Source organism: Plecotus auritus, assembly GCF_963455305.1.
Source record: "Plecotus auritus genome assembly, chromosome: 3".
Classification (NCBI taxonomy): domain Eukaryota; kingdom Metazoa; phylum Chordata; class Mammalia; order Chiroptera; family Vespertilionidae; genus Plecotus; species Plecotus auritus.
In genome coordinates, this window is record NC_137772.1 from 125145865 (window position 1) to 125172089 (window position 26225).

General features: G+C 37.3%; 1 protein-coding gene across 4 annotated transcripts in view; it reads right to left on the reverse strand.

Annotated features, from left to right (window-relative positions):
• PAN3 (poly(A) specific ribonuclease subunit PAN3) overlaps positions 1 to 26225 on the reverse strand; it is a gene marked incomplete at its 5' end in the record, with an annotated part of 196405 nt that overhangs the window by 140372 nt on the left and 29808 nt on the right. For 2 of the 4 annotated variants that reach the window (XM_080658496.1, XM_080658495.1), the window contains one exon: positions 17097 to 17258. The exons of the other annotated variants lie outside the window; for them this stretch is intronic. In XM_080658496.1, the coding sequence (XP_080514622.1) occupies positions 17097 to 17258 (162 nt within the window). The remainder of the gene's footprint in view (positions 1 to 17096; positions 17259 to 26225) is intronic. 4 annotated transcript variants of the gene reach the window in all.

The following is a 26225-nucleotide window of genomic DNA, read 5'->3' on the forward strand; positions in this document are numbered from 1 at the left end:
CTTTTAAATATTGTCATTCATGAACAGCTTTATTCTGATGCATTTATAGGTATATTATATGTTTAGAAAAATCCATAAAAGGACTCTGACTTACTCTAAATTGCAGGCTTCTAAGCAGGTCATATTTTTGAACTGGATGAAAATTTATAGAACTTCAAGGAATAACAATTCAAAAACTACTGGCAAATAATCAGGATAAACAAAAATAACTATGGGACTAAATGAATTGAGGATAATTATTCTTATGACTCTGTTTAAAATATTGCTGACTTTTAAATCTTGTTTCCCAAATACAAGGAAACGTAAAAAGCAGACATTCTGCATTGTAGGAACTAATAAATTGGTAACAAATTCATTTCACAGTGCGCTCCTGGGAGACGAAGATTTCAAAGATCATGGCTTACAATCAGGAGATTTGGTGTATTGGAAAAGACACCAAATAAAAGACTCTCTCCAACCTCTTTGGAGGGAACCTTACCAGGTATTACTAACTAACCCATGTGCAGCTAAACTTAAAGGAGTTAGCTCATGGATTCACTTTTCTCATTTAAAAAAAGCACCTATGAACGGACGTCTACTCCCATCTCTGACACCCATCTCTGTCTGAGGTGGAGATCAAAGATTTTTCAAGGAAGAGAAACAGCTGAGACTTTTCAAGGATGAGAAGTCGCTGACCACGGAGGCAGACAGCTATCCCAAGACGACGTCAACAAGGCCTGTATGCTCACAAACTGATATTGCTTGAACCTTGTTTTTATATCATCTGATTGTTATTGATTGAATGTACATAAAATGATTTTCATATTATTATTATCCTCCTTATGGTTTCCTAGTAGAAACAGTATCTGCCTCCCTGGACCTCCTCCCTTATTAGATATGAAAAATTTAACTTGGATACCTACTAATCTTTCCCACCTACTACACAATGATGTTCTGATTATTAGGTATGAGAGTGAAATTAATGCTTTGTTGGCCACACATTGTTCTTCTCCTACTGTCAATATAAGCTTTGGCACATTTTTTTCTGGCTATATCTACTATAAAGGACCCACCTTAGGCAAATACTTCCAAGAATACCTCCCTGATAATTCCACTGGTAGAATTGTATATGGATCTAATCTGGATGAATATTGTATAGCTATAGAGATGGATGATGAAAAGCTAAGAAAAACACCTGGATATGATGGCCAAAGGCTTGCAGCAGCCTGTCCTATCTGTCATAGTATATCTTGTCCTCGGACTCACCAGCCATGCTCTTGTGGCTGGATGTCTGTGAAAGAAGAAAGAAATCAATGGATCCCCATTTCAGAAATTATTGGGATCACTTGTTGGGTAGATATGTCTGTAACTACCCCACCATCCTTGCATCCTGGACGCTTGTGGGAAGCCCCATGGAATACTCAAACTCTAGCTCATTTGGGGGTCACCTTCACCCATTTAACTCTGGCATGGGAAACTCAACATTTTTGGGTCCACTCAGTATATGCTAACTGCTCCCAAGCCATAACTACCCAATGGTAACAACACTCCTGGTGGATCCAACAACATTGGGCCTGCTAAAAGAATCAAAAGGGGAATACTTGGAGGAGTAAGGGCTGGCCTTGGTATCCTGGGACAAGCTGAACTTGCAGCTAATAAAATAGGTCATATAGAGGGAATGCTGTATCAGGAAGAAGGAAAAGGGTGGGAAGCAGCATGGAAAGACAACAAAGCCTTAATTTCGTGGATAGATCAGATTCAACAGACTATAAAAATTCATGCACAAACCCAACAATGGGAACCCATCTCACTGTCTGATTGTGAAAGTCAGAAAGGTGAATGGTTATGCCCCCAATCCATATGGAATACTGAATTCACCCAGTCCTGGCCTATTGTATCTACCCCAACGAATAACAATATATGGTATACAGGAAAGGGGCGTTTTTGCTGGGAAGGGTTAAAAACTCATCTGTTGTACTAAGCCATTTTTACTGAAATAACACCAAGTTTACATTAAATAATACTGGAATATGATGTAATACTGAAATTATAAGCAGAATAACTTTGACTGAGGTTCATAAAACCTATGATAATATTGATACTGAAAAACCAATGTATTGGGAAACTGAATTCAATCCTCCCCATGAAGTCATTTCTAAGGAAACTAATTGGCCAGAAGAAAAATTAGAGCTTCTAGATAATGAAATAGTAGACAGTCTTAATTCATCTGGCCAAACATATCATAAGGTACAAATGACAGTGGATGAAGGAGGAAAACATATAATTAGCTTAATAAAAATAATTACGATAATACATGTAAAGGCTTTTTCGGTTGGCTGGGATGCTTGTTCCCCTCAGACTTTTCCTTGTCTAGTATTAGACATTTTCTGTTCCTAATCAATGTTACTGGTTTATAATTGTTACTTTTGTTCCTGATATGTAAATGTTATACTAGATGCAGAAAAACAAAACTTGACAAACAGCAAAAAGACTTGGATCATGGTGGCTCAAAAATTAGAAATGATCCAGAATACTTTTTAACAAGGTCATATAGGAGCTGACTGCCTCCCATTTACCTGCCCTTTTTGAATAATAATAATTCGATCTTAAATGCCATCTAAGGTTATGGTCTTGCCCCATCCCCAGGGGTCCACCTGTTCAGCAAGACATGCTGACACTGAGACATCCTAGAATGAGCCTTCCTTAGCACGGTGGGACTCCATTATCCAACCAAAAAGTTGGTCATCAATGCATCCTTTGGATTGATTTATGACCAAAAGGGGATGTGTGGATGAAAGGGGCCACATGCTAACCTGACAAGCTCAAGGGAGGCCTGCATGGCAGTCTTGCAAACTCAGAGACCTAAAGTAACCACAAAGGATGGTCTGAAATTAAACTTTAACTAAAAGCAGTTATGGTGGGCAGTTATTCACAGACAAGGTCAACCTTTACCTTAACTGAGCCTATCTGTCTTTTTGCATCTATGATAACATACCTTTGAAGTGTCTGGGTAATTTGTAACTTCCCTTTTTCTGAAACCCTAGGGCACGACCAAATGTGCTGGGCACCAAGACAGATACCACAGATTCCTTCATTATCATGTTAATTGTTCCTGCACCCACCTAAGTATGTGTCCATCATTTTACTTTTTAACCAATCCCAGGGGTTTCCCCCACTTTGCTTTATCCCACCTCCTTAATCTATCACCAATGAATTTCATGTAACCCACCTACATCCCTCCTTTGATTGCAATGTATAAATACAGATGTAACCTGACATTCTCTGGAGCATTATCTCAATTCCTTGAGGTTCTGCTTCCTGGCATATGTCAACAGTTTGGCTCAAATAAACTCACAAAAATTCTTTTAAAAAGAAAAGAAACAAAAATTATTATTCTTTTTATTATTTTGATTTTAGTACTATTATTTTTTAACCTTTTGTTGTTGTTTTTTGTTTTTTTGTATTAGTGTTCTACATTCTATTTTTATTTATTTTTTATCATTACTTTAGCTCATTTTTTCCTTTATGCCAACCATTTCTTCCTAACTTCACTTTTCATCCTGTTTCTCTTCTCCTGTTCCAGCTTTAGTTTTTCTCTCTCCTTTCTTTTCACTCCTTGCTAAAAATTGTCTTTATCTGCTTTATTGACACATTACTATTACATTAGTCTCCACTGGCTTACTCATATGTCTAATTTCCTCTCCCTTGCTGATGTTTCTAATTCTCTCACCCTCTCCCTTCCCCTCTGAAATCAATAAAAAATATATTTTCAAAAAAGAATATAAATAATATAGAGAACTAAGATGGAGGCCAATGGGAAAGCAGACTGCAAGATAGTGTGTGAGTGAGAGAACGAAAGGAGAGTGTGTGGACGAACAGGGAGTGTCTACTTGTGAGTGAGGGACAGCTATATTCCAAGGGACTGTTGGGGACTGCCAGACTGGGCTCCCCTGACCGGGCAGCTTCCACAGCTGCTGAAATCTCTCCCGGAGTGACCGGCTCTGCCCCAGAGACCACGCCATCTTAAAGGGGAGAGTAGCTGTGATCGGAATCCTAGCCTTACCTTCAATGGGGAACAATCAAATACCTGCCGTGACCCTACAACCACAACACCCAGGGACCAGCTTCAAACCCATGAACACTGGGCCTCAAGCAGGAAGAATAGGCAGACTCAGAGGAGCTCTGCACCTTCTCACAGAAAGGTCAGATTTCGCCCAGAGAAAGGTGAGGTCTATGATCCAGGCTGGAGTAAGAAACGTGCACAGCAGAATATAGAGGTACAGAGGAAGTCTGCGCCCCACAAAATCCAAGGCCATTGGGGCCAGCGTAGTCTGCAAATGTGGAAGGGCGTCCACAGGGCTGCTGGCAGAAGGGAACTCTAGAAATCAAACCATTGCTGGGCTGGGCACATAAAAGGCAACCTGAAGTTTTACCAGCTGCGCTGTGCCAGGAAAAAAAAGACATAGGCAGAGACGTGCGCAGAGTTGCACGCAGTGCCGGGGCAAAAAGTCCCGAGTTCACGTGCTTAACTCTGGCTTTTTTTCTCTTTAAATCCTTACTTTTGATTACTAAGCCCAGTACATAGGATCACCCAATTAAAAACACTCTCAGAGACTGCAGGGGAAAGCTGTTTTTGTGGAACCTGGGAATCAGAGCAGAAAAATGATCAGAAACCAGCTCTGGGGCACTCCATTCCCCCAAACTATTATTAAGTGTGGCAGGGAAAACAAAATCAAAATACTGGGTAGAGAGGACTTATAGCCCTGGATGTGAATACAAAAACACTGCCAACCAGGGGAGAATCACAAATGACTTAATAGGGGTGCCAGAAGGAGAGGAAACTGAGCAAAGAATAGAAAACCTGTTTGAAGAAATAATGACAGAAAAGTTCCCTGAAAGAGGGAAGAAAAAACTCACACATGTCCAAGAAGCTCACAGAGTCCCAAACAAAATGAACCCCAAAAGACCGACGCCAAGGCACATTATAATTAAATTGGCAAACACCAACGACAAAGTAAGAATCTTAAAAGTGGACAGAGAGACAAAAAGTTACTGACAAAGGACCCCCATCAGACTAGAGACTGATTTCTCAACAGAAACACATCAGGCCAGAAGGGAATAAAATGAAATATACAAAGTCGTGCAAAGGAAGCATCTGAATCCAAGAATACTGTACCCAGCAAGGCTATCAATCAAAATTGAGGGTGAAATCAGGAGCTTCACAGACAAAAAAGGAATAAGGGAGTTTATTACCACCAAATCAGCAATGCAAGAAATGCTAAAGGGTCTGCTGTAAAAAGAAGGCTATCAATCAAAATTGAGGGTGAAATCAGGAGCTTCACAGACAAAAAAGGAATAAGGGAGTTTATTACCACCAAATCAGCAATGCAAGAAATGCTAAAGAGTCTGCTGTAAAAAGAAGAAATAGTAAGTAAAGAAGGAACATGGGCAGAAAGAATAAAATGGCGACAAACAAGTACCTATAAATAATTACTTTAAATATAAATGGATTAAATGCCCCAAAAAAAGACATAGGGTAGCTGAGTGGATAAGAAAACATGATTCATATATAAACTGTCTACAGGAAACCCACCTCAGAAAAAAAGACTCACACGGACTGATGGTGAAGGGATGAAAAAAGGTTTTTCAGGCGAATGGAAATGGAATAAAAAGCTGGGGTAGCAATATTTATATCTGACAAATTAGATCTCAAAGTGAAGGACATAATAAGAGATAAGGAAGGCCACTTCATAATACTAAAGGGAGCAATCCAACAAGAAGATATAACTCTGGTAAACATATATGCACCCAATACAGGAGCACCCAAATACATAAAAAAACTTCTGAGGCTATCAAGGGAGAGATTGACAGCAATACAGCCATAGTAGGGGGCTTTAATATCCCACTATCACCACTGGACAAATCCTCTAAACAAAAAATCAGCAAAGAAACATCAATCCTAAAAGACACACTAGATCAGATGGAATTAATTGACATCTTCAGAACATTTCACCCCAAAGCCACAGAATATACATTCTTCTCAAGTGCACATGGGTCATTTTCAAAGACAGACCATATATTGGGTCATAGGCAAAGTCTCTTCAAATTCAAGAAGATAGAAATCATATCAAGCGTCTTCTCAGTTCACAATGGCATAAAACTAGAAATCAACTACAATAAAAACAATTTTAAAAAATCAAACACCTGGAGGGTAAATAGCATTCTATTAAACAATGACTGGGTTACCAAAGAGATCAAAGAAGAAATAAGCATCATGGCAACAAATGACAATGAAAACACAACAATCCAAAATCTATGAGAAACAGTGAAAGCAATCTTGAGAGGGAAATTCATAGCTCTACAGGCCTAACTCAAGAAACAAGAAACAATGGTAATAAATTATCTAACCATTCAACTCAAAGAGTTAGAAAGAGAGCAACAAGAAAATCCCAGCGTAAACAGAAGGAAGGAAATAATGAAGATAAGAGCAGAGTTTAACAACATAGACACACACAAAAAAAATACAAAAGATCAACAAAACCAAAAGCTGGTTCTTTGAAAGGATAAACAAGATTGATGAACCTCTAGCCAGGCTCACCAAGAAGCAAAGAGAGAGGAACCAAATAAACAAAATCAGAAATGAAAGAGGTGAAGTAACAACCAATCCCACAGAAATACAAACGATTATGAAAAAATACTATGAACAACTCTATTCCAACAAAATGGACAACCTAGATGAAATGAACATGTTCTTAGAAAAATACAAGCTCCCAAAACTCAACCAAGAAGAATAAAAAAACCTGAATAGGCTGATAATTACCGAAGAAATTGAAACAGCGATCAAAAATCTTCCAGCAAACAAAAGCCCTCTACAAAAAGCCCAAGATGGCTTTACAGTGGAGTTCTATCAAGCATTCAAAGAAGAACTAAAACCTACCCTCCTCAGACTATTCCAAAAAATTCAAGAGGAAGGCACACTTCCAAGCTCTTTCTATAAAGCCAGCATTACCCTAATCCCAAAACCAGATAAATACACCACAAAAAAAGAGAACTACAGGCCAATATCCTTGATGAACATAGATGCTAAAATCCTCAACAAAGCCGAAACCGGTTTGGCTCAGTGGATAGAGCGTCGGCCTGCGGACTGAAAGGTCCCGGGTTCGATTCCGGTCAAGGGCACGTACCTTGGTTGCGGGCACATCCTCAGTGGGAGGTGTGCAGGAGGCAGCTGATCGATGTTTCTCTCTCATCGATGTTTCTAGCTCTCTATCCCTCTCCCTTCCTCTCTGTGAAATAGCAATAAAATATATTTTTTAAAAAAAATCCTCAACAAAATTCTAGCAGATCAGATTCAGCAATACATTAGAAAGATCTTACACCATGACCAAGTGGGATTTATTCCAGGGATTCAAGGATGGTACAATATCCGCAAATCAATAAACTTGATACATCACATAAACAAAGTGAGAGATAAAAACCACATAGTCATATCAGTTGATGCAGAAAAAGCATTTGACAAAATCCAACAACCTTTCTTGATAAAAACTCTCAGCAAAGTGGGAATAGAGGGATCATACCTCAACATAATAAAAGCCCTATATGACAAACATACAAGACAAGGATGCCCACTTTCACCATTCCTGTTCGACATAGTACTAGAAGTACTAGCCACAGCGATCAGACAAGAAGAAGAAACAAAAGGAATCCAAATTGGAAAAGAAGAAGAAAAATGTCCTTATTCACAGATGACATGATATTGTATATAGAAAACCCCAAAGATTCTATCAAAAAACTACTAGACCTAATAAATGAATTTGGCAATGTAGCAGGATACAAAATTAACACCCATAAATCTATGGCCTTTTTATACACCAATAATGAACTCAAAGAAACAGAAATTAAAAAAACAATCCCATTTACCATTGCACCAAAAAAATTAAGATACCTAGGAATAGTTAACTAAGGACATAAAAGACCTGTACTCAGAAAACTACAGGACATTGAAAAAGGAGACAGAGGAAGACATAAACAAATGGAAGAACATACATACCATGTTCATGGATTGGTAGAATCAACATCATTAAAACGTCCATACTACCTAAAGCAATCTACAGATTCAATGCAATACCTATTAAAATACCAACGGCATATTTCAAAGATCTAGAACAAACTCTACAAAATTCATCTGGAATAAAAAAAGACCCCGAATAGCCACAGCTATCCTGAGAAAGAAGAACAAAGTTGGAGGAATCACAATACCAGACATCAAGCTATATTACCAAGCCACAGTTCTCAAAACTGCCTGGTACTGGCACAAGAACAGACATATAGACCAATGGAACAGAATAGAGAATCCAGAAATTGACCCAAGCCATTATACTCAATTAATATTTGACAAAGGAGGCAAGAGCATACAATGGAGTCAAAACAGTCTCTTTAATAAATGGTGCTGGGAAATTTGGTCAGATACGTGCAAAAAAAAAATGAAACTAGATCACCAATTTACACCATACACAAAAACAAACTCAAAATGACTAAAGGACTAGAATGTAAGACGAGAAACCGTAAAAATCCTACAAGACTCCATAGGCAACAAAATTGCAGACATATGTCATAGCATTATCTTTACAGACACAGCTCCTAGGGCAAGAGAGACTAAGGAGAAAATAAACAAATGGGACTACATCAAAATAAAAAGCTTCTGCACAGCCAAAGAAACCATCAACAAAACAAGAAAGCCCACTGCATGAGAACATATTTGCCAATGTTATCTCTGATAAGGGTTTAATATCCAACATATACTGAGAACGCATGCAACTTAACAAAAGGAAGATAAACAATCAATCAAAAAATGGCTAAAGGCCCTAAATAGACACTTTTCGAAAGAGGACATTCAGAAAGCCAAGAGATATATGAAAACATGCTCAAAGTCACTAATCATCCAAGAGATGCAAATCAAAACAACAATGAGGTACCACCTCACACCTGTCAGAATGGCTATCATCAACAAATCAACAAGCGACAAGTGCTGGCGAGGATGTGGAGAAAAAAGAACCCTTCTTCACTGCTGGTGGGAATGCAGACTGGTACAGCCACTGTGGAAAACAGTATGGTGTTTCCTCAAAAATGTAAAAATGGAACTGCCATTTGACCCAGTAATACCATGTCTAGGAATATATCCCAAGAAAACATAAACACCAATCAGAAATTATATATGCACCCCTATGATCATAGCAGCACAATTTACAATAGCTAAGATTTGGAAACAGCCTAAATGCCCATCAGCAGATGAGTGGATTAGAAAACTATGGTACATCTACACAATGGAATACTACACTGCTATAAAAAAGAAGGAATTCTTACCATTTGCAGCAGCATGGATGGAACTGGAGAGCATTATGCTAAGTGAAATAAGCCAGTGAGTGAAAGAAAAATACCACATGATCTCACTCATTTATGGATAATAAAGAATATTATAACCTGATGAACAAAAAGATAGAGGCAGAGAAGCATCGAACAGACTGTCAAATTACAGCGGGAAGGGTGGTGAGGGTCAGCGGGGGGGGGGGGGGGGGGGGGGAGAGATCAACGGAAGGACTTGTATGGATGCATGCATATAAGCATAACCAATGGACAGAAGACACGGGGGGGGGGGGGGGCGTGAGGGCATGTGCCTGGGGGTAGGGGAGGCCAGGGTAAGGTCAATGGGGAAAAAAAGAAGACATAGGTACTACTATTTGTAATACTTTAAACAATAAAAAAAAAGGAATATAAAGAGGAGCCCTAGCCAGTGTTGCTCAGTGGTTACAGTGTCGGCCAGTGCACCAGAAGGTCTTGGGTTCGATTCCCAGTTAAGGGCATGTGCCTGGATTGCAGGTTTAATCCCTGGCCCTGGTTGGGATGTTCTCTCTCTCTCTCTCTCTCTCTCTTTCTCTCTCAGGAAAAAAAAAAAAAAAAGTAAGAAACAATATCCTCAGGTGAAGATTGACAAAAACATTTTTTTTTTTAAAAGGATGCAGGGTGGGAGAGGTCAATGGGGGGAGGGGAATATATGCAATACTTTCAACAATAAAATTGTTTCCAGAAAAATTTTTAAAAAGGATGCAAAGAGCAAAGTTTTAAAAATAAAAAGGTAGTCAGAAATATTAAGTATTGACTAAAACTGGTGGATTTGCTAATTAAGGAGAACTCTGAGAAACTTTGAAAGCTGATTCAGCAAAATTTTGATGGCACCAAACTGTAGTCACTGAAGGAATAAATGGGTGGTAAAGAAATCAGAGACTTCCAGTCAAGATGGCAGTGTACATAAGCGCAGCACTCACATCCTCACACAACATCATCAAAATTATAACTTAACCACAGAACAACCATCATTCAAACAGCCTGAAATCTGGCTGAATGGAAGTCCTACAATTAAGAGAATTAAAGAAGAAAGCACAATGAGACTGGTAGGAGGAACAGATGTGCAAAATAGTCTGGTCCTACACCAGCCGTGGGCAAACTACGGCCCGCGGGCCGAATCCGGCCCGTTCGGCTGTTCTATCCGGCCCGCGGAGCTGAAAGAGCGGAGGGTTCTCTTGCTCTACCCTCCGCTCCTTTACTTTGAATTTATATTAGTTCACACAAACACTCCATCCATGCTTTTGTTCCAGCCCTTCGGTCCAGTTTAAGAACCCATTGTGGCCCTCGAGTCTAAAAGTTTGCTCACCCCTGCACCCACGTGTGGCATTTTTTTAATTGGGAGGAATATCTTGGCTGCGGAGGCCACCCATGAGGAGTAAGGGGTCCCAACCCTACACTAACCTCTCAGCCCAGGGTTCCAGTACTAGAAAGAGAAGTCCCTGTAACTATGGGCTGTAAAAATCAGCGCGGATTATGGCTGAGTGACACAGAGTCTGCTGGAGTCCCAGGCAATACCTCTTAAAGGGCCAGTGCATGGACTTACTCACACTCAATCCCTCTGGACTCCAACACTAGGGCAGCAGCTTGAAAGGATCCAGGAATATATGGGAAGGAACTAAATTGACTGGTATCAGGGCAAGCATTGGAGGTCAGCTTTCTCCCAGACAAAAATGTTAGCAGAGGTCATTGTTCCGAGGCTGAGACCTCCCCCATCACAGAGCCAACTGGCGGGCGCCATATCTGAGTTTCCATCAACCTGGCTCAGTCTGTTCCCCTGGACTTCGTGACACCCTGAAACCCGGCCGGACCAAATTTGGTGCCAGACTCAAGCTGTTTGCAGTGTTTCTTCTATATGAATAGTCTGTCCTGGCTCAGGCTTCAAACTTTTCTAAAATCTCTCAAAGAAGCAGCAGCTGGCCTCAGTATGTCCCATACCTATCAAAATAAGATACCCCAGGCCCAAAACGAGCAGAAATCTGCCTTGCTTCACAGCTTGACCTCTCCTGGGCACCTCCAAACCCAACACAAGTAGCAGCCATCTGCAGATAGCTCTGTAGCTCATGCCAGACACAGGCAGTAGCTGACTTTGCATCTCCAAGGAGGCCCAGCTTCAGACCATGCCACCTTCACAAGTGACACACTAAAGGGGCTGATTCGGAGAGCACCAAAGCCACAATGAAGCAAGTCCTGCTCCATAGGGGTGTCTCCTGCATAGCAGCTCTTCCCCTATAGTCTCAGCTAGTCCTCACAGCCAACTGGCCTGGGGACCACCCTTCTAGTGATATGAACAGTAAGCAAGGCTCAACTACATCACGACAGTGCACACAGCCCACATGGGCACACCTGGAGTGCCCAGCTCAGGTGCCTGGGGAGGCTGAGCCAGTGGGCCCTACAGGACACCTGTTACATAAGGTCACTCTACCAATTCCAGGAAACATAATGGCTCTATCTCATATACAGAAATAAACACAGGGAAGCAGCCAAAATGTGAAGACAAAGAAACATGTCACAAATGAAAGAACCGAAGAAATCTCCAGAAAAAGAACTAAATGAAATGGAAGCAAGCAAACTACCAGATACAGAGTTCAAACAATGGTTATAAGGATGCTCAAGGAACTTAAGATCTTCAAGGAACTTAGTGAGAACTTCAAGGAACTTATAAAGAACATCAACGACATAAAAAAAGACCAGTCAGAAATGAAATATACACTAACTGAAATGAAGAATAATTTATAGGGAATCAACAGGAGAGTAGAGGACACTGACAATCAAATCAGCAATTTGGAACATGAGAAAGTAAAAAACATCCAATCGAAAGAGCAAAAAGAAAAAAGAATCCAAAAAATGAAGATAGTGTAAGGAGCCTCTGGTACAACTTCAAGCATACCAACATTAACATCATAGGAGTGCCTGTAGGAGATGAGAGGGTGCAAGAAATTGAAAACCTATTTGAAAAAAATGACAGAAAGCTTCCCTTATCTGGTGAAAGAAATACATACAAGTCCAGGAAGTGCAGAGAGTCCCAAACAAGAGAAATCCAAAGAGGCTCACATCAAGACACATAATTAAAATGCTGAGGGTTAAAGACAAAAAGAAAATCTTAAAAGCAACAAGAGGAAAGCAGTTAGTTACCTACAAGGGAGGGCCCATACAACTATCAGCTGATTTCTCAACAGAAACTTTGCAGGTGAGAAAGGAGTGTCAAGAAATATTCAAAGTGAGCTCGGCCAGTGTGACTCAGTGGTTGAGCGTCAACCCATGCAGCAAGAGGTTACCGTTCAATTCCCAGTCAGGGCACATGCCTGGATTGGAGGCTCGATCTCTAGTGAGAGCCTTGCAGGAAGTAGCCTATCAATGTTTCTCTCATCAATGTTTTCATCTCTCTCTCTCTCCTCTCCTATCTCTATAAAAATCAATAAAAACATACTTTATTAAAAAACCAAAAAAATATTCAAAGTGATGAAAATCAAGGACCTACAACCAAGTATTCTACCCAGCAAAGCTTTCATTTAAAATTGAAGATCAGATAGAGACAAAAAAACCTAAAGGAGTTCATCACCACCAAACCAGTATTACATGAAATGTTAAAGGTCTTCCTTAAGAAGAAGAAAGAAAAAAAGATAAAAAATATGAACAATAAAATGACAATAAATACAAATCTATCAACAATTGAATTTAAAAATCAAAATAAACAAGGAATCTAATGAACAAAATAAACTGGTGAATAAAATAGAACCAGCGGCATGGAAACATGAAACAGATTGAAGAATCTCAGAGGGAAGAGATTAACCAAAGAACTTATATGCATATATGCATAACCCATGGACACAGACAATAGGGTGGTGAAGGCCTGGGGTGGGACGGGATCCGGGTGGAGATGGGCAATGGGGGAAACAGGAGGACATCTACAATACTCTGAACAATACAGATTTAAAAATAATAAAATGATAAAAATAATTTTGGGAGAAAAAAATCAGAGAAAAGACTGAATCTATTCAAAGGGTCTCCACATAGGAAATTCACAAACATAGTAATAGAGACCAGATTGGCATTATCAATATATCAAACAGCCATATGAAAACTAAATTTCGTTTCCACCAAGCTACAAAAGACTAAGAGAAAAATATTAAGTTCCTTTTATTCTCTAATTAGCCTATTATAGGTTACAAATGTATGCTTGATAGACCGGTTCTTTCATATTATGAGATTCTTGGTAGAAAATAAAAAGATTATTAAGCACTAAAAGATTGGGAATCATGGCTCTTGAAAGATATCCAGCACTAAATAGAGTATATGCAATTATGACTAATAAAGGTAGAAACCTTCAGCAAAAGGCTTTTTTGTTATTGTTGTTGCCATTTTTAAGGTTTTTGTTGGTTGGCTGGTTTTCTTTTGTTTTCAGCAGCAACAGCAACAACAAAAAAACTACTAAAGATGTTAGTAAGATTAAGTTATCAATGTAAAGAAATGTTTAAAGTTCCAGTTAAAGATCATTGAGAAAATGATGCCTCAGAAGAAAAAAAAAAAGCTGACCTTATAAATGTTGCAGTCACGCATAAGTCAAGTCCATATCTGGAAAACTATGTATGCTTTCTCATCCTCAAAAAAGTTCCATCAGCCCTAACCGGTTTGCCTCAGTGGATAGAGCATCGGCCTGCAGACTCAAGGGTCCCAGGTTCGATTCTGGTCAAGGGCATGTACCTTGGTTGCGGGCACATACCCAGGAGGGAGTATGCAGGAGGCAGCTGATTGATGTTTCTCTCTCATCGATGTTTCTAACTCTCTATCCCTCTCCCTTCCTCTCTGTAAAATATCAATAAAATATATTTTAAAAAAAAAGTTCAGTCAATGAGTTAGATAAATAAACCAATTAAAGTTCTAATACAACTAGAGCTATATCACATAGAAATGTAGAATTTTGAAGTCTGACAAATATGGGTTCAAATTTCTACTCTTGTACTAACTACTACTTTAGCCTTAATGTTACTTAGCTTCTCTGAAAATACTTCATTTAACAATAACTTTTGTCCCATAAACTATTCGGAAGACCAAAAGAGATAATATATGTAAAAATATTAGTACAGTGCCTGGCACAAAGTAATCATTTAATAAACATAGCTATAATTACTAAAATAAAATATAGACAAATATCTATATTTGAGGATTTCAGGATTCAGAAGACCTAAGTTTTAAATGAAAAGGAAACAAATGAAACAGGAAAGATTAATATATCTGGCTATACAAACCCTTTAAAATTTATGTGAGAAATATACAATATTGAAAAGTAAACATCACACAAAACTAAAGAAATATTGGTATAGAATATATTTATATAAATTATTTTTCTTATACAACAAAAAGATAAAAATCCCAAGAGTAAAAAACTATGTACTAATTTACTCTTTGCTCTGCATAAACAACACCAAGGACCCACTTTAGGAATCCACAAAAATAGTAATGGAGACCAAACCAGATGGGTATTTTCCAACGCAGTGTGAGGTATTACTGCCCCTCCAATATTTATATCCTTAAAGGAAAAGGACTATTAGAAGCATAATAGTAGTATCTGAAATATAAGTCAGATAACACCAATTCAATCTTCCTCACATGGAAAGCAAATCTATTACTAGATGTTTTAATTAAAAATAAAGCATAATTCTATCATATATTCTTATCCTAACCTAATAATTTTTCAAGTTGTGCTAAAAAGAGGTATCTGAAAACTGCCACTGGGGTAAGGGGAACAGGGGCAGTTGTGTGAGGTTGAATGGCTATGCCTCTGTATTTATCAGTGTTTCACTCCACAACCTACAAGCAGTTTCAGTTCCACTTATATCTATTCTTATATAGTTCGGGTTCAATTTATTTTCAGACTTTCTTTTTAAAACTAAAAAATAAGCCTGGCCAGTGTGGATCTGTGGTTGAGCATCAACCTATGAACCCGGAGGTCACGGTTCATTTCCTGGTCAGAACATATGGCCAGGTTGCAGGCTTGATCCCCAGTGGGTATAGGCAGGCAGCAGCTGATCAATAATTCTCTCTCATCACTGATGTTTCTATCTCTCTCTGCCTCTCTGAAATCAATAAAAACATTTTTTAACTGAAAAATAATTCTAACAATCCACATCAAATCTCTCTCCTTCTGATCTCAGACAAAAATTCAGTAAACTCTACTGCTACCCAGAATTGACATATCCAAAACTTTACACTTAAATTTAAGTATATGGGCCTAGCCGGTTTGACTCAGTGGATAGAGCATTGGCCTGTGGACTGAAGGGTCCGGGGTTCAATTCTGGTCAAGGGCACATGCCCAGATTGCAGACTGGATCCCCAGTAGAAGGCATGCAGGAGGCAGCCAATCAATGATTCTCTCTCATCATTGATGTTTCTATCTCTCTCTCCCTCTCTCTTCCTCTCTGAAATCAATAAAAATATTTTAAAAAATAAATTTAAGTATATGATTATGTGAACCCACACACACACACACCACTTTATATTTTCTACCAAAACTTTAGTTGGGCAAATACCACATTTTGCAATATTTAGAATAACTTCTTTATTCTGTGTCCAAGGCAACATGGGTATTGTTAAGATATTAATATTAAACAGACCAAAATATTGTGAAATCCCTTCATAATACAAGTTTATTGACAGAAATAAAACCAAGTTGTTAGTTTTGTTTTATCTTTTCGGTATATGGTATGTGTATGTGAATTATAGGCTTTTGGCTAGCAATATATTAAAAATACAAAATTACTCGGAGAGGAAAGATATACTACATCCAGCTAAACTAAAATTTTGATTAATAGATCTATATTATACAATTACCAATTTTTAAAAATAAGACTATAATAATTACAATCCAAATTGAAATTGAATATAATTTCATTATTTTTATGTACTTTAGAATTTCATATCAAAGCTAGCCTTTGAGTTATAAAAATTCATTTTCATTATTCAGCACTCATAAGGCAGAGTCAAAGACTGAAATGTATCTATCATAACTCTAGGACAACATACTACTGAAAGTGGTTTTAGAGCAAATACTTGACAAGTTTGTTCACATACAATTTTTATTTCCTAATGAAAATGTACAAAAAAAAAGAAAACCCACGAAGCTTCCTGTGGTTTAAATTCCAAATAAATAAAGATTTTCTATAATAAATTTTATAATATGATTTTTCAATGTGGTACCTTGAATAACTTCATGTATTAAAAATGATTAAACTTGCCCTGCTTGGTATGGCTCAGTTGGTTGGAATGTCATCCCATACACCAAAAGGTGGTGGATTCGATTCCCAGTCAGGGCACATATCCAGGTTATGGGTTCGATCCCCAAACGGGGCTCATGTGAGAGGCAAACCATAGGTCTTTCTCTCTCTCTTTTTCTCTTTCTCTCTCTCTCTCTCTCTCTCTCTCTCTCTCAAATCAATAAATAATAATATTTTAAATCTTATTAACTGTTAATAAGATCCAAAAGGAAAAAATTAAATTTAATAAAAGAATAGGAAAATATACAAGCAGAGAAATCTAAAAAAAAAAGCCACCAAACAAAATCATTTTGTTGGTTAATGGGCCACTAGCCTCACTTTCATTAAAAAAAAATCACCTATATATATCATCTAAGCCACCCAATCTCACACCCACCACCCCACAGACACAGAAAGCAGCCAAAATATTCACTTTCAAAAAATGTCTAGTAAAATTATTTTTACCTGTAAATTGTTTTCTGTGAGTCTGTTCCACCAAACCATATTGATAGGTACTCCTGATTTACACCTGTCAGCAAGGCAGCCAATAGGGTTCTTTGCTTTTCGTGCCTTTGATCCCATCGGAACTAGCCTCTCCTCCAGCATCCCCAGGCGATACTTTCTTGGCTAGGAAAAAGAAGGAAAGAAACCAGGCCACTCCTAACATCCCCCACACTAATCTAAACTAGCATAACTACCAGAGAAGATACCAGGAATGGTGGAATAGAAAACAAAATTTCTAGACACTCCCTCTAATTCCCTTGTCACCACCCAGCATTTCCCACCCCCACCCCCAATACACACCTCCAAAATAACCCACAGTCCTAACAGGCTGAAGAGCAATATTATATAAAGCAACAGATGTTTTAGAGAAATACATTATAATCTAAGTTGATAAGACTTTAATGAACAGAAATTAACTTATCAGCAAAGTAAATGCTTTGCAAAAATTTTTCCACTGGCACTTACCTATTCTCACTGCAATATGAAGAAATGGCTTCAAGGGCACAAAATACAAGTAAAAATTTTTCTCCAAATTATACTTTTTTCTGCTCCCTATATCACTGCCTCAATTCCTACTGAGAACTACCCCACTTAAAAGAAGCTAAAAGCCTAAAGAATATACTTTTTAAAAAATTTTTTAAACTCTATGCACATTAGACCAGAATACAAGTCATTCTATCTGAAGTGGGCATTCAACTTAAAGTACTCAATGAAAAGAAATAATCTAAGACTTTAAATAAAAATACACAAATATCAATGGTCTTATAAATCTCAGTAATTTGAACAGACTGATGCTAAATAAACTGTCCAATAAAAGGATGAATTCACTGGCTAACATTATATATAATAAAGTTAGTAAACTATCTTAGTGACTGGCAGGGTTTTTTATTATGTGAATGTTAATTACAGTTTCCACCATTTACTTCTCTTAATTATATCAAATTTGAACTAAATTGAATCTTAAAGGGAATTTGTATATATATTTTTCCTTTAAGGAATAATGACACATTCTTGAGAAGGTATCTAATTTAAGAACTGAAATTTTAAAAATCTGTGTTTATTCGTTGTTCTGTCATAAGACTGCTAAAGCAAATAATTAACTTTCTTCATAAAAGGTGTCAAAACCAGACAAACATATAAAAAATATTTATTCCAGAATAAAAACAAACAATCTGAAGAAAACACTTGATTCCTAAATTTCAAAATGATCTTGTAAATTATGCCAATGGAAATAATTCTATGCAACCTACATTCTCCACTCCAAAAAAAGGCCCTCCACTATGCTGTCTTTGGTTTAAGGAGGAAAAAAAGTTTTTTAACTTGCATAAGAAAGGCAACTATACTACCTACATACTCAATAATTATAGCAGTGGATAAAGTTTCATGAAGGTAAAATATTTCCACCTCTAGGCAATCATGAACCAATTCAATTACCCTCTATGTCTACATCAGAAGCAACTTTTGTAGATGAGAATAAAAATGTAGCCTTCAAAACCATATTACAAATGAAAATTTTAAAGCGAGTTATTTCTAGTAACTAGAGCTCACAACTATAAAGATTTTATATACAGCAAAAATAATATAACTTTAATTAAGCCTTCACTAATTTAAAATTTACATTTTAGAGAATGTCTGGGCTAAGGATTATCCTATTAGAAAAGTTCAACATATCAAAGAATATTTATTTAACACACACAACCTGTCAAATAGGACTTATACAAGGACACCTAAATTCCATTCATATATTTGAAAGCAAGAAAATTATTGCTTTAAATGTTCTTCTGTTAAGATCCTTTACAAATTCAGACTTGCTTTTGACCTGAAAATTTACTTTCTTACATAGAAAGGCATAGCAACATAGAAAAAAGTGTTAATCTAATGTGTCATTCTCCCTCCCTAACAGCTCTCATTATACGTTTTTTATTTTTCCAAAGAAGAATTCATCACTCCTCCACCTCTTTCCTATCCCCCCCAAAACCTGTAATTAGCCTAAGGATTTTTCCTTTTAGGTAAAAAGAGATCTCCAAACATGTGCCATTGCAGATTTAAGTTTCTTCAATAAATAGCCAGCAATTGAAGTTTCATCTAATGTGATACTGAGTGATATGACCTAGATGCTATTTTTTTTAAATACCATCCAAAATACCATTATAAGCAGCAGAAGACAAAATGACATCTGAAAAGAGAGGACAGCAATAGAAAGTATGATGGTGAGGCAAAATGATTAAATATAAAAGTCTCATTGCCTAGAAAGTAAATTATAGTAAAATCTCATTTGTAAACTAATTTCCAATTATTTGAACTATTATTATGCCTTGGAGGAAAAAAAATGTGTTTTCAACTAATCATTTAAGATCCTACTTTGTATCAGGAACAGTTCTAAGTACTTGGAATACAATAAGGAATAAAATAAAGCACTCACCTCTCCCTCAAAAAGAGGACATAATCTAGTAGGTAACAAAATCATGCAAACAGAACATATTCACTGTGATAAAATAAGTGCATATATTATCAAGGTACCAACAGTGCAGAAACAAAGGCTTCAACGAAAAAGTGAAGGCCTGAGCAGTTTTGAAGTACTAAATATGCCTAGATAGAGATAGATAGATGGATAGATAGACAGATAGACAGACAGACAGACAGACAGGCAAAGCGAGCTATATTATAGGCTAGGAAAAATGTGTAGGTAGAGGCATAAAGGCACCGTGGTGTTACGGGAAAACTGTTATGGTAAGTATTGAGTCTACTATTAGTAGAGGGACAACCTTAAGAGCAAAAGATGAGGTTTGAAAGCAATAAAAACAAACCAACATGAATTCTTTTATATTCTATGGCAAGGAGTTTGGACTTCATTCCATGGACACCAAGAAACTCTTGAAAACTTATGAGAAGTAAACTGGAAGCAGGTGGACAAATTGCTGCACTCTGGCAGCAATCCAAGTAAGAGTTTCCCAACCTCATCAGTAGACTTTGGGTAATTCTTTGTTGTATAGGTCCTGTATTTTAAGATGTCTAGCAATATCCCTGGCCTCTACCCACTGCGCCAGTAGTACAACAGCACCAGTTTTGACAACCAAAAATATCTTCAATGTCCCCTTGGTGAAAGGGATCAAAACTGCCCCCATTTGATCGCTGGCCAGTGTGGCTAGATTTGTTGACAGTCTTCTCAGGCATCAAAAGGTCACAGGTTAGATTCCCAGTCAGAGCACATGTCCAGGTGGCAGGTTTGATTCCCTGGTCTGGGTACGTGTGGGAGGCAACTAATCAATGTTTCTCTTTCACATTGATGTTTTTCTCTCTTCCTCTCCCTTCCCCTCTCTCTAAAATCAATAAAAACATATTTAATAAAAAAAAAAAAAAAAAACTGTCCCCATTTGAGAACCCTGGTCTTGGTAAAGGTGTGAACTAAGGAAATCGAAATGGAGATGGATCTGCTAGGTTAAAAACAACTATTGGGGATGAGGGAATTGGAAAAGCTAAATGGAAGATGAGAAAATAAAAAGGGCAAACAAAATTTGATGGGAAATGTCTGGTTACCCCTAAAGTTAATCCTCTCAAGTCCTATAAGTAAATAACCAGCTTTTCTTTTCCACCTTCTAGTAAGTCAATATTGTACACCAAAATGCGACATCTCTTTTTGCTCCTCTGGCAAAATATCCAGCAGAGCCTGTAACTGGCCTTCCCTCCCCCTACCCCTGCCCCTCCTTCTCCTCTTTCTCTCTCTCTCTCTCTCTCTCTCTCTCTCTCTCTCTCTCTCTCTCTAATATATACAAATCTCAAGATTCACTACAAAAGTGACTGACTTTTATCATTCTTCACAAACTCTAAATAAATAGCATAAATAAGATAGCTGAAAATAGTGTTGCCCTTTTTATTGGATATTTAAAAAATAATTTAGGGCTTGAACAAGATTTCAAGATAAGAAAGTCTGATCATGTACTCTAGATCAGCTCTCCTCAAACTGTAATGAACATATGAATCGTCTAGGCATCTTGTTAAAATAAAGGTTCTAATTCAGTAGGTCAATTGTGAAGCCCAAGATTCTACATTTCCAAAAAAGCTTCCAAGAAAGACTGCTAGTGCTGCTGGTCTGGTGACCACACGCTGAGAAGTAAAGTTCAGAGAATGTCAAATAAAAGGCCTGGATAAGGAACAACTAGTGATGCAAATAGAAATTGGAGTCACCCTCCCACCCCCAGATAAAAAGGAATAGGGGTTCAATAGTTCAACAGCCCAACTCCTTAAAGCTTGACCAAGATACTTAGAGCCTTCATTACTCATAGTCCCCAAAGTCCTGGCTGTTCAAAAATCTTTGCCCTAATCCATAAAAGCCCATTCCAATGGTTTAAGACTAAGAGAAGTCAACTCTCATTCCTAACTAGACTATGTCAAAGAACAGTAAAAGCTAATTTTAAAAACTGTTTTAATTCCACACACATATTTTTTCATTCATTCATTCATTCATTCATTTACTCAACATTTCAGCATAAGGTTCTTTGCCCTTCCTAGAAAAACAACGATAAGCTCTATTCTCTTCCCCTAAAAATTCACTGTCTAGCAAAAGAAAAGTCTATAAATACCACTGCTTATATAGAAAATGTAGTTAAAGGGGCCAAGTAACAGACCAATTTTCAATGCACAATCCTTTTTGGTAAAATTACAAAACAGCATCATCTCCAGAAGGTTTCTGATCATCAAACATATGTTACTACATATGATATAATCATCCTATATAATAAAAGCCTCATATGCTAAGTGTCCGGTCATCTGGTCAACCAATCGAAGTGTAATATGCTAATGATATGCTAAGGCCACTCAACCACTCGTTATGACATGCACTGACCACCAGGGGGCAGACACTCCAACCAGTAGGTTAGCTTGTTCCTGGGGTCCAGACGATCGGGACTGAGCAAGATGGGACGGACATGCCCTGGAGCCCTCCCACTGTCCTTCCCCGGCCTCCCAATCCCTCCCTGCACCAGTGGGGTCCCTCGGCCTGGCCTGCTCCCTCTCACAATCCGGAACCCCTCAGGGGATGTCGGAGAGCCGGTTTCGGCCCAATCCCGCAGGCCAGGCCAAGGGGACCCACAGGTGCATGAATTCGTGCACTCAGGGGGTCCCTCAGCCAGCCTGCACCCTCTCAGCCAGCCATGAGCCCGGCTCATGGCTTCTGGCTGAGCAGCACTCCCCCTGTGGGAGCACACTGACCACCAGGAGGCAGCTCCTGCGTTGAGTGTCTGCCCCCTAGTGGCCAGTGCATGTCATAGCAACCAGTCGCTCTGCCATTCAGTCGATTTGCATAATAGCCTTTTATTATATAGGATGAGAGAAATCAAATTGTTATCCGACGACAAAAAATTTCCAATGCCCTGAATTTTAAGTAACCCTTTTGAACATCAAAAATACAGTAGGTCCTTGGGTTACGTCGGAGATCCATTCCTGCGATGTAATGTGATTTTCGACGTAAGTCGGAACCCACCTACATAAGCATCTACGTCACTCACATGGAGCATATACACAGCAGTAATGAAGTGAAACAGTAAAAAAAAAATTAAAAGAAAGATAACAATTCCTGACCTTTACTTGTGGTAAATAAATAATAACAAGCATAAAGCACATATGTACATACGTCAAAATGATGGAACTTTTTTGTTATAACCACAAAACAACGTACATCGAGTCCAACATAACCCGAGGACTGCCTGTATAGTAACTGTGCTTTCACTGTTTCTACTTTGAAACAATGAATGGTGACTTAAAGTTGCTATGGTTAACACTTCAAAATACTTTGCATTTTATTAATCAGATCATCTTCACATACTTAGAAAATAGTAGTACCCATGTATGAAATATTATCTCCCTTCAGATAATGCTTAATAAATATATTAATTCATTACCTTTTGCAGTAACAACTCATCAACCTACTTCCTGCCATTCCTGAAGCTCCACTAATATTAGGAACCTTTGGCCTATAATATACTATATATTTATGTGAAAATAAACTTGCATTTCTTTTACAATCTCTTCTGGCTCACACTGGTCTTCCCTCAATTAAGTAAATATCCTGATATTTTATAGTATTTGTAATGATATAAAGTAAATATAAGATTGTAATTCCATTAGTCACCAGTGATCAATGTAAACTCACTGGGGAAAAATAGACCCCAAAATGATTAAAACCATTTAAATTTTTTAAATCAAGTACATTAATTTCCAGGGGTAAAAAACTTTAAAAATAAAAAACAAAACAAGTCAACTTCAAAGATTATGTTGTATTTTGTCTTGTCACTCATTATTATTAACTGTGGGCCTTTCATGACAATATATTAAGTGTCTTACATTTTCATTATTTAAATAATGACAATAATAGGATGGGATGGGTGGGTGAATATATTACTAAAAGTAGTTACATAGAAAAACAGACTGTCACAGTTAAAGATCCACAGATAGGTAAATATCTGTAAATGAAAAAGATCTTTTAATTTGTGTAGTTAATATACCAATCACATATAGGATGAAAGAATGAAAAAAGAGAATGCTACTAGGTAAAAACTGATATAAGTTATATCAAATATAGCAGAACAAGATATACATATTCACACAAACATACTTTTAAGCTCTACTATGAGCCAGATCCTGGAAAAAGAGTCCTTCTCAAATAAGACACCATGAGATAAGTCAGCTCCTTTTGACTCCCCTTCCCTTATCCTAACAAAGAGCTTTAAAATCAGGAACAGAAAAAATAAACTTGATACTTCAGAAATGTTTGTCCCCTAACCCCAAAGAATTTAGCTTGTTATGGAAACCTTAAAAATTTACAAAATTGAAAATCTATTATCTCACTATTAGAAATAAAATGCAAATGCCTAGGTAAAGCTGCATATTGATAGAAATAGCATCCTAAAGTACAACTAACAAGGAAAGTAAATGACAGGCACCTGAGTCTATTTTACTTAAAAGGGTGGAGAGGAGAAGAATAGAATAATGACTAGATGACTGAAAGAGAGCAGAGAAGGGCCAAGAAAGATATAAAAGGAGAAACCAAGAATGCCAGACATCAATTTTGAAATTTTGCCTAGGATTTGTCTGTTATCTGGGGTTGCCCTACATAAAAACTCAGAGCTTAGCAAGGAACAGTTAGCAAACTGTCATGCTGAATCACTTCAGTTAAGAATATTTGTAGGCCTTGGCTGAGTAGCTGAGCTGGTTAGACCAGTGGTCAGCAAACTCATTAGTCAACAGAGCCAAATATCAACAGTACAACGATTGAAATTTCTTTTGAGAGCCAAATTTTTTAAACTTAAACTTCTTCTAACGCCACTTCTTCAAAATAGACTCGCCCAGGCCGTGGTATTTTGTGGAAGAGCCACACTCAAGGGGCCAAAGAGCCGCATGTGGCTCGTGAGCCGCAGTTTGCCGACCACTGGGTTAGACTATCATCCTGATAAAACGCCGAGGTTGTGGGTTTGATCCCCAGTCAGGGCACATACAAGAATCAACCAATGAATGCATAAATAAATAGAACAACAAACTGATGTTTTTCTTTCCTTCTCTTTCTCTTCTCTTCTCTCTCTCGCTCATCAATAAATAAATAACTTTTTTTAATTCTATTTCAATATCTAACTTTGCTATAAAGATTCTTTGTCCCAAAAGATTCCTTACCAAAAATTTTACTGACTAGATCACATTGTGATTCACTCTCAAGTCTTTTCCTATCATATCAGTTCTCAACCTTATCTATCTTACTATTAAGGTCTCCACATGTATTGTTCGTATTAATACAGGGTGTATCCAAAAAACTGTATACACAATTTTAACAGCTGATAGCTCAATTCTGAAAAAGAAATGTATTTCAATAACACTGTCTTTATAATTATTCAAACAGTGTGTATACATTTTTGGGACACCCTATATATTAACTCCCATTTTTAACAAAACTCCATCTCCGGTGTGTTAAAGCTTAACTCCCCCATCAAGTTTATAGCCATAATTCAATTTTTTCTACCATCACCCTTGGCCAGCTATAATTATACACATTTTTAAATAATCGTCATTTGTTCTATCTATAAAAGTATGTATTCCTAATGTGAAGAACAAAGAAAAAATTACTGCTTCCAAAACATTGTGAAATATCATATTTTTTTAATTTTCCTATATATCATGGTCCAATACTTTGATAAAATAAAGATGAATTGCTAGAAAAAAGATGACATAACTGGATATTGCTGAATTATCAAATTGTTATATAAGTTCTCCATAAACTCTTCTGAATCTGGAGAATTTGTTGCTACTTAGCAATCATAAGATTTCTAAATTGGCACTAATTAGCATGCTGTTGTATAAATGTTCTCTAGTAGGTTCATGTATTGCCTCTTCAGTTAGACTTGAGAAAAGCAGGAAAAATATCAATCCATCCTTAAATTCTCCACATAGCACATATAAGACTGCCTACAGTAAAAATACTTAACTAATCAAATTCCAATAATTCATATACTGACAGGCAAAGAAAAAGCAACACCAGGGACTCACCCAACTGAATCTTTCAGAAAATAATTTACCTAACTAGCTATGAAATATTAGTAAGTATGGCCTAAATACCTGTTCTCCGATACCATTATGAAATAAAAATGTTACTAAGCAATCATGATAGTCTGCTTAGATCAACATGGAATTATAATTAAATATTTACATAAATTTGAGTTACTTCCACTATAATTACATCATTAAATATATATTATGAATTACTATAACAAAATAGACAGTTTCCATATGCCTTCAATTCAATGTGTGCCATGCAATATCTTATGCCCAGAGTACTTCTAATATAGAGATTTTAAACCTTCTAAACTCAACCATTAATAATTTCAAAATATATGCAACCTGCACTCTCAGATTACTAAGTATATATAGCCCACTATTGAAAAAAACCTATGTCCCTACATATTATTTTAAATGTAAATGGCAAGAAAATATGGTCCTTCTAAGATATACTCTGTGAACTCTAAATTTCTAAGTAGAGACTGACACATAGGTCCTTTCAGTTTGGACACTGAATTTTAGAGATGAAAGAAAGCAATTACCCAGGCCCGT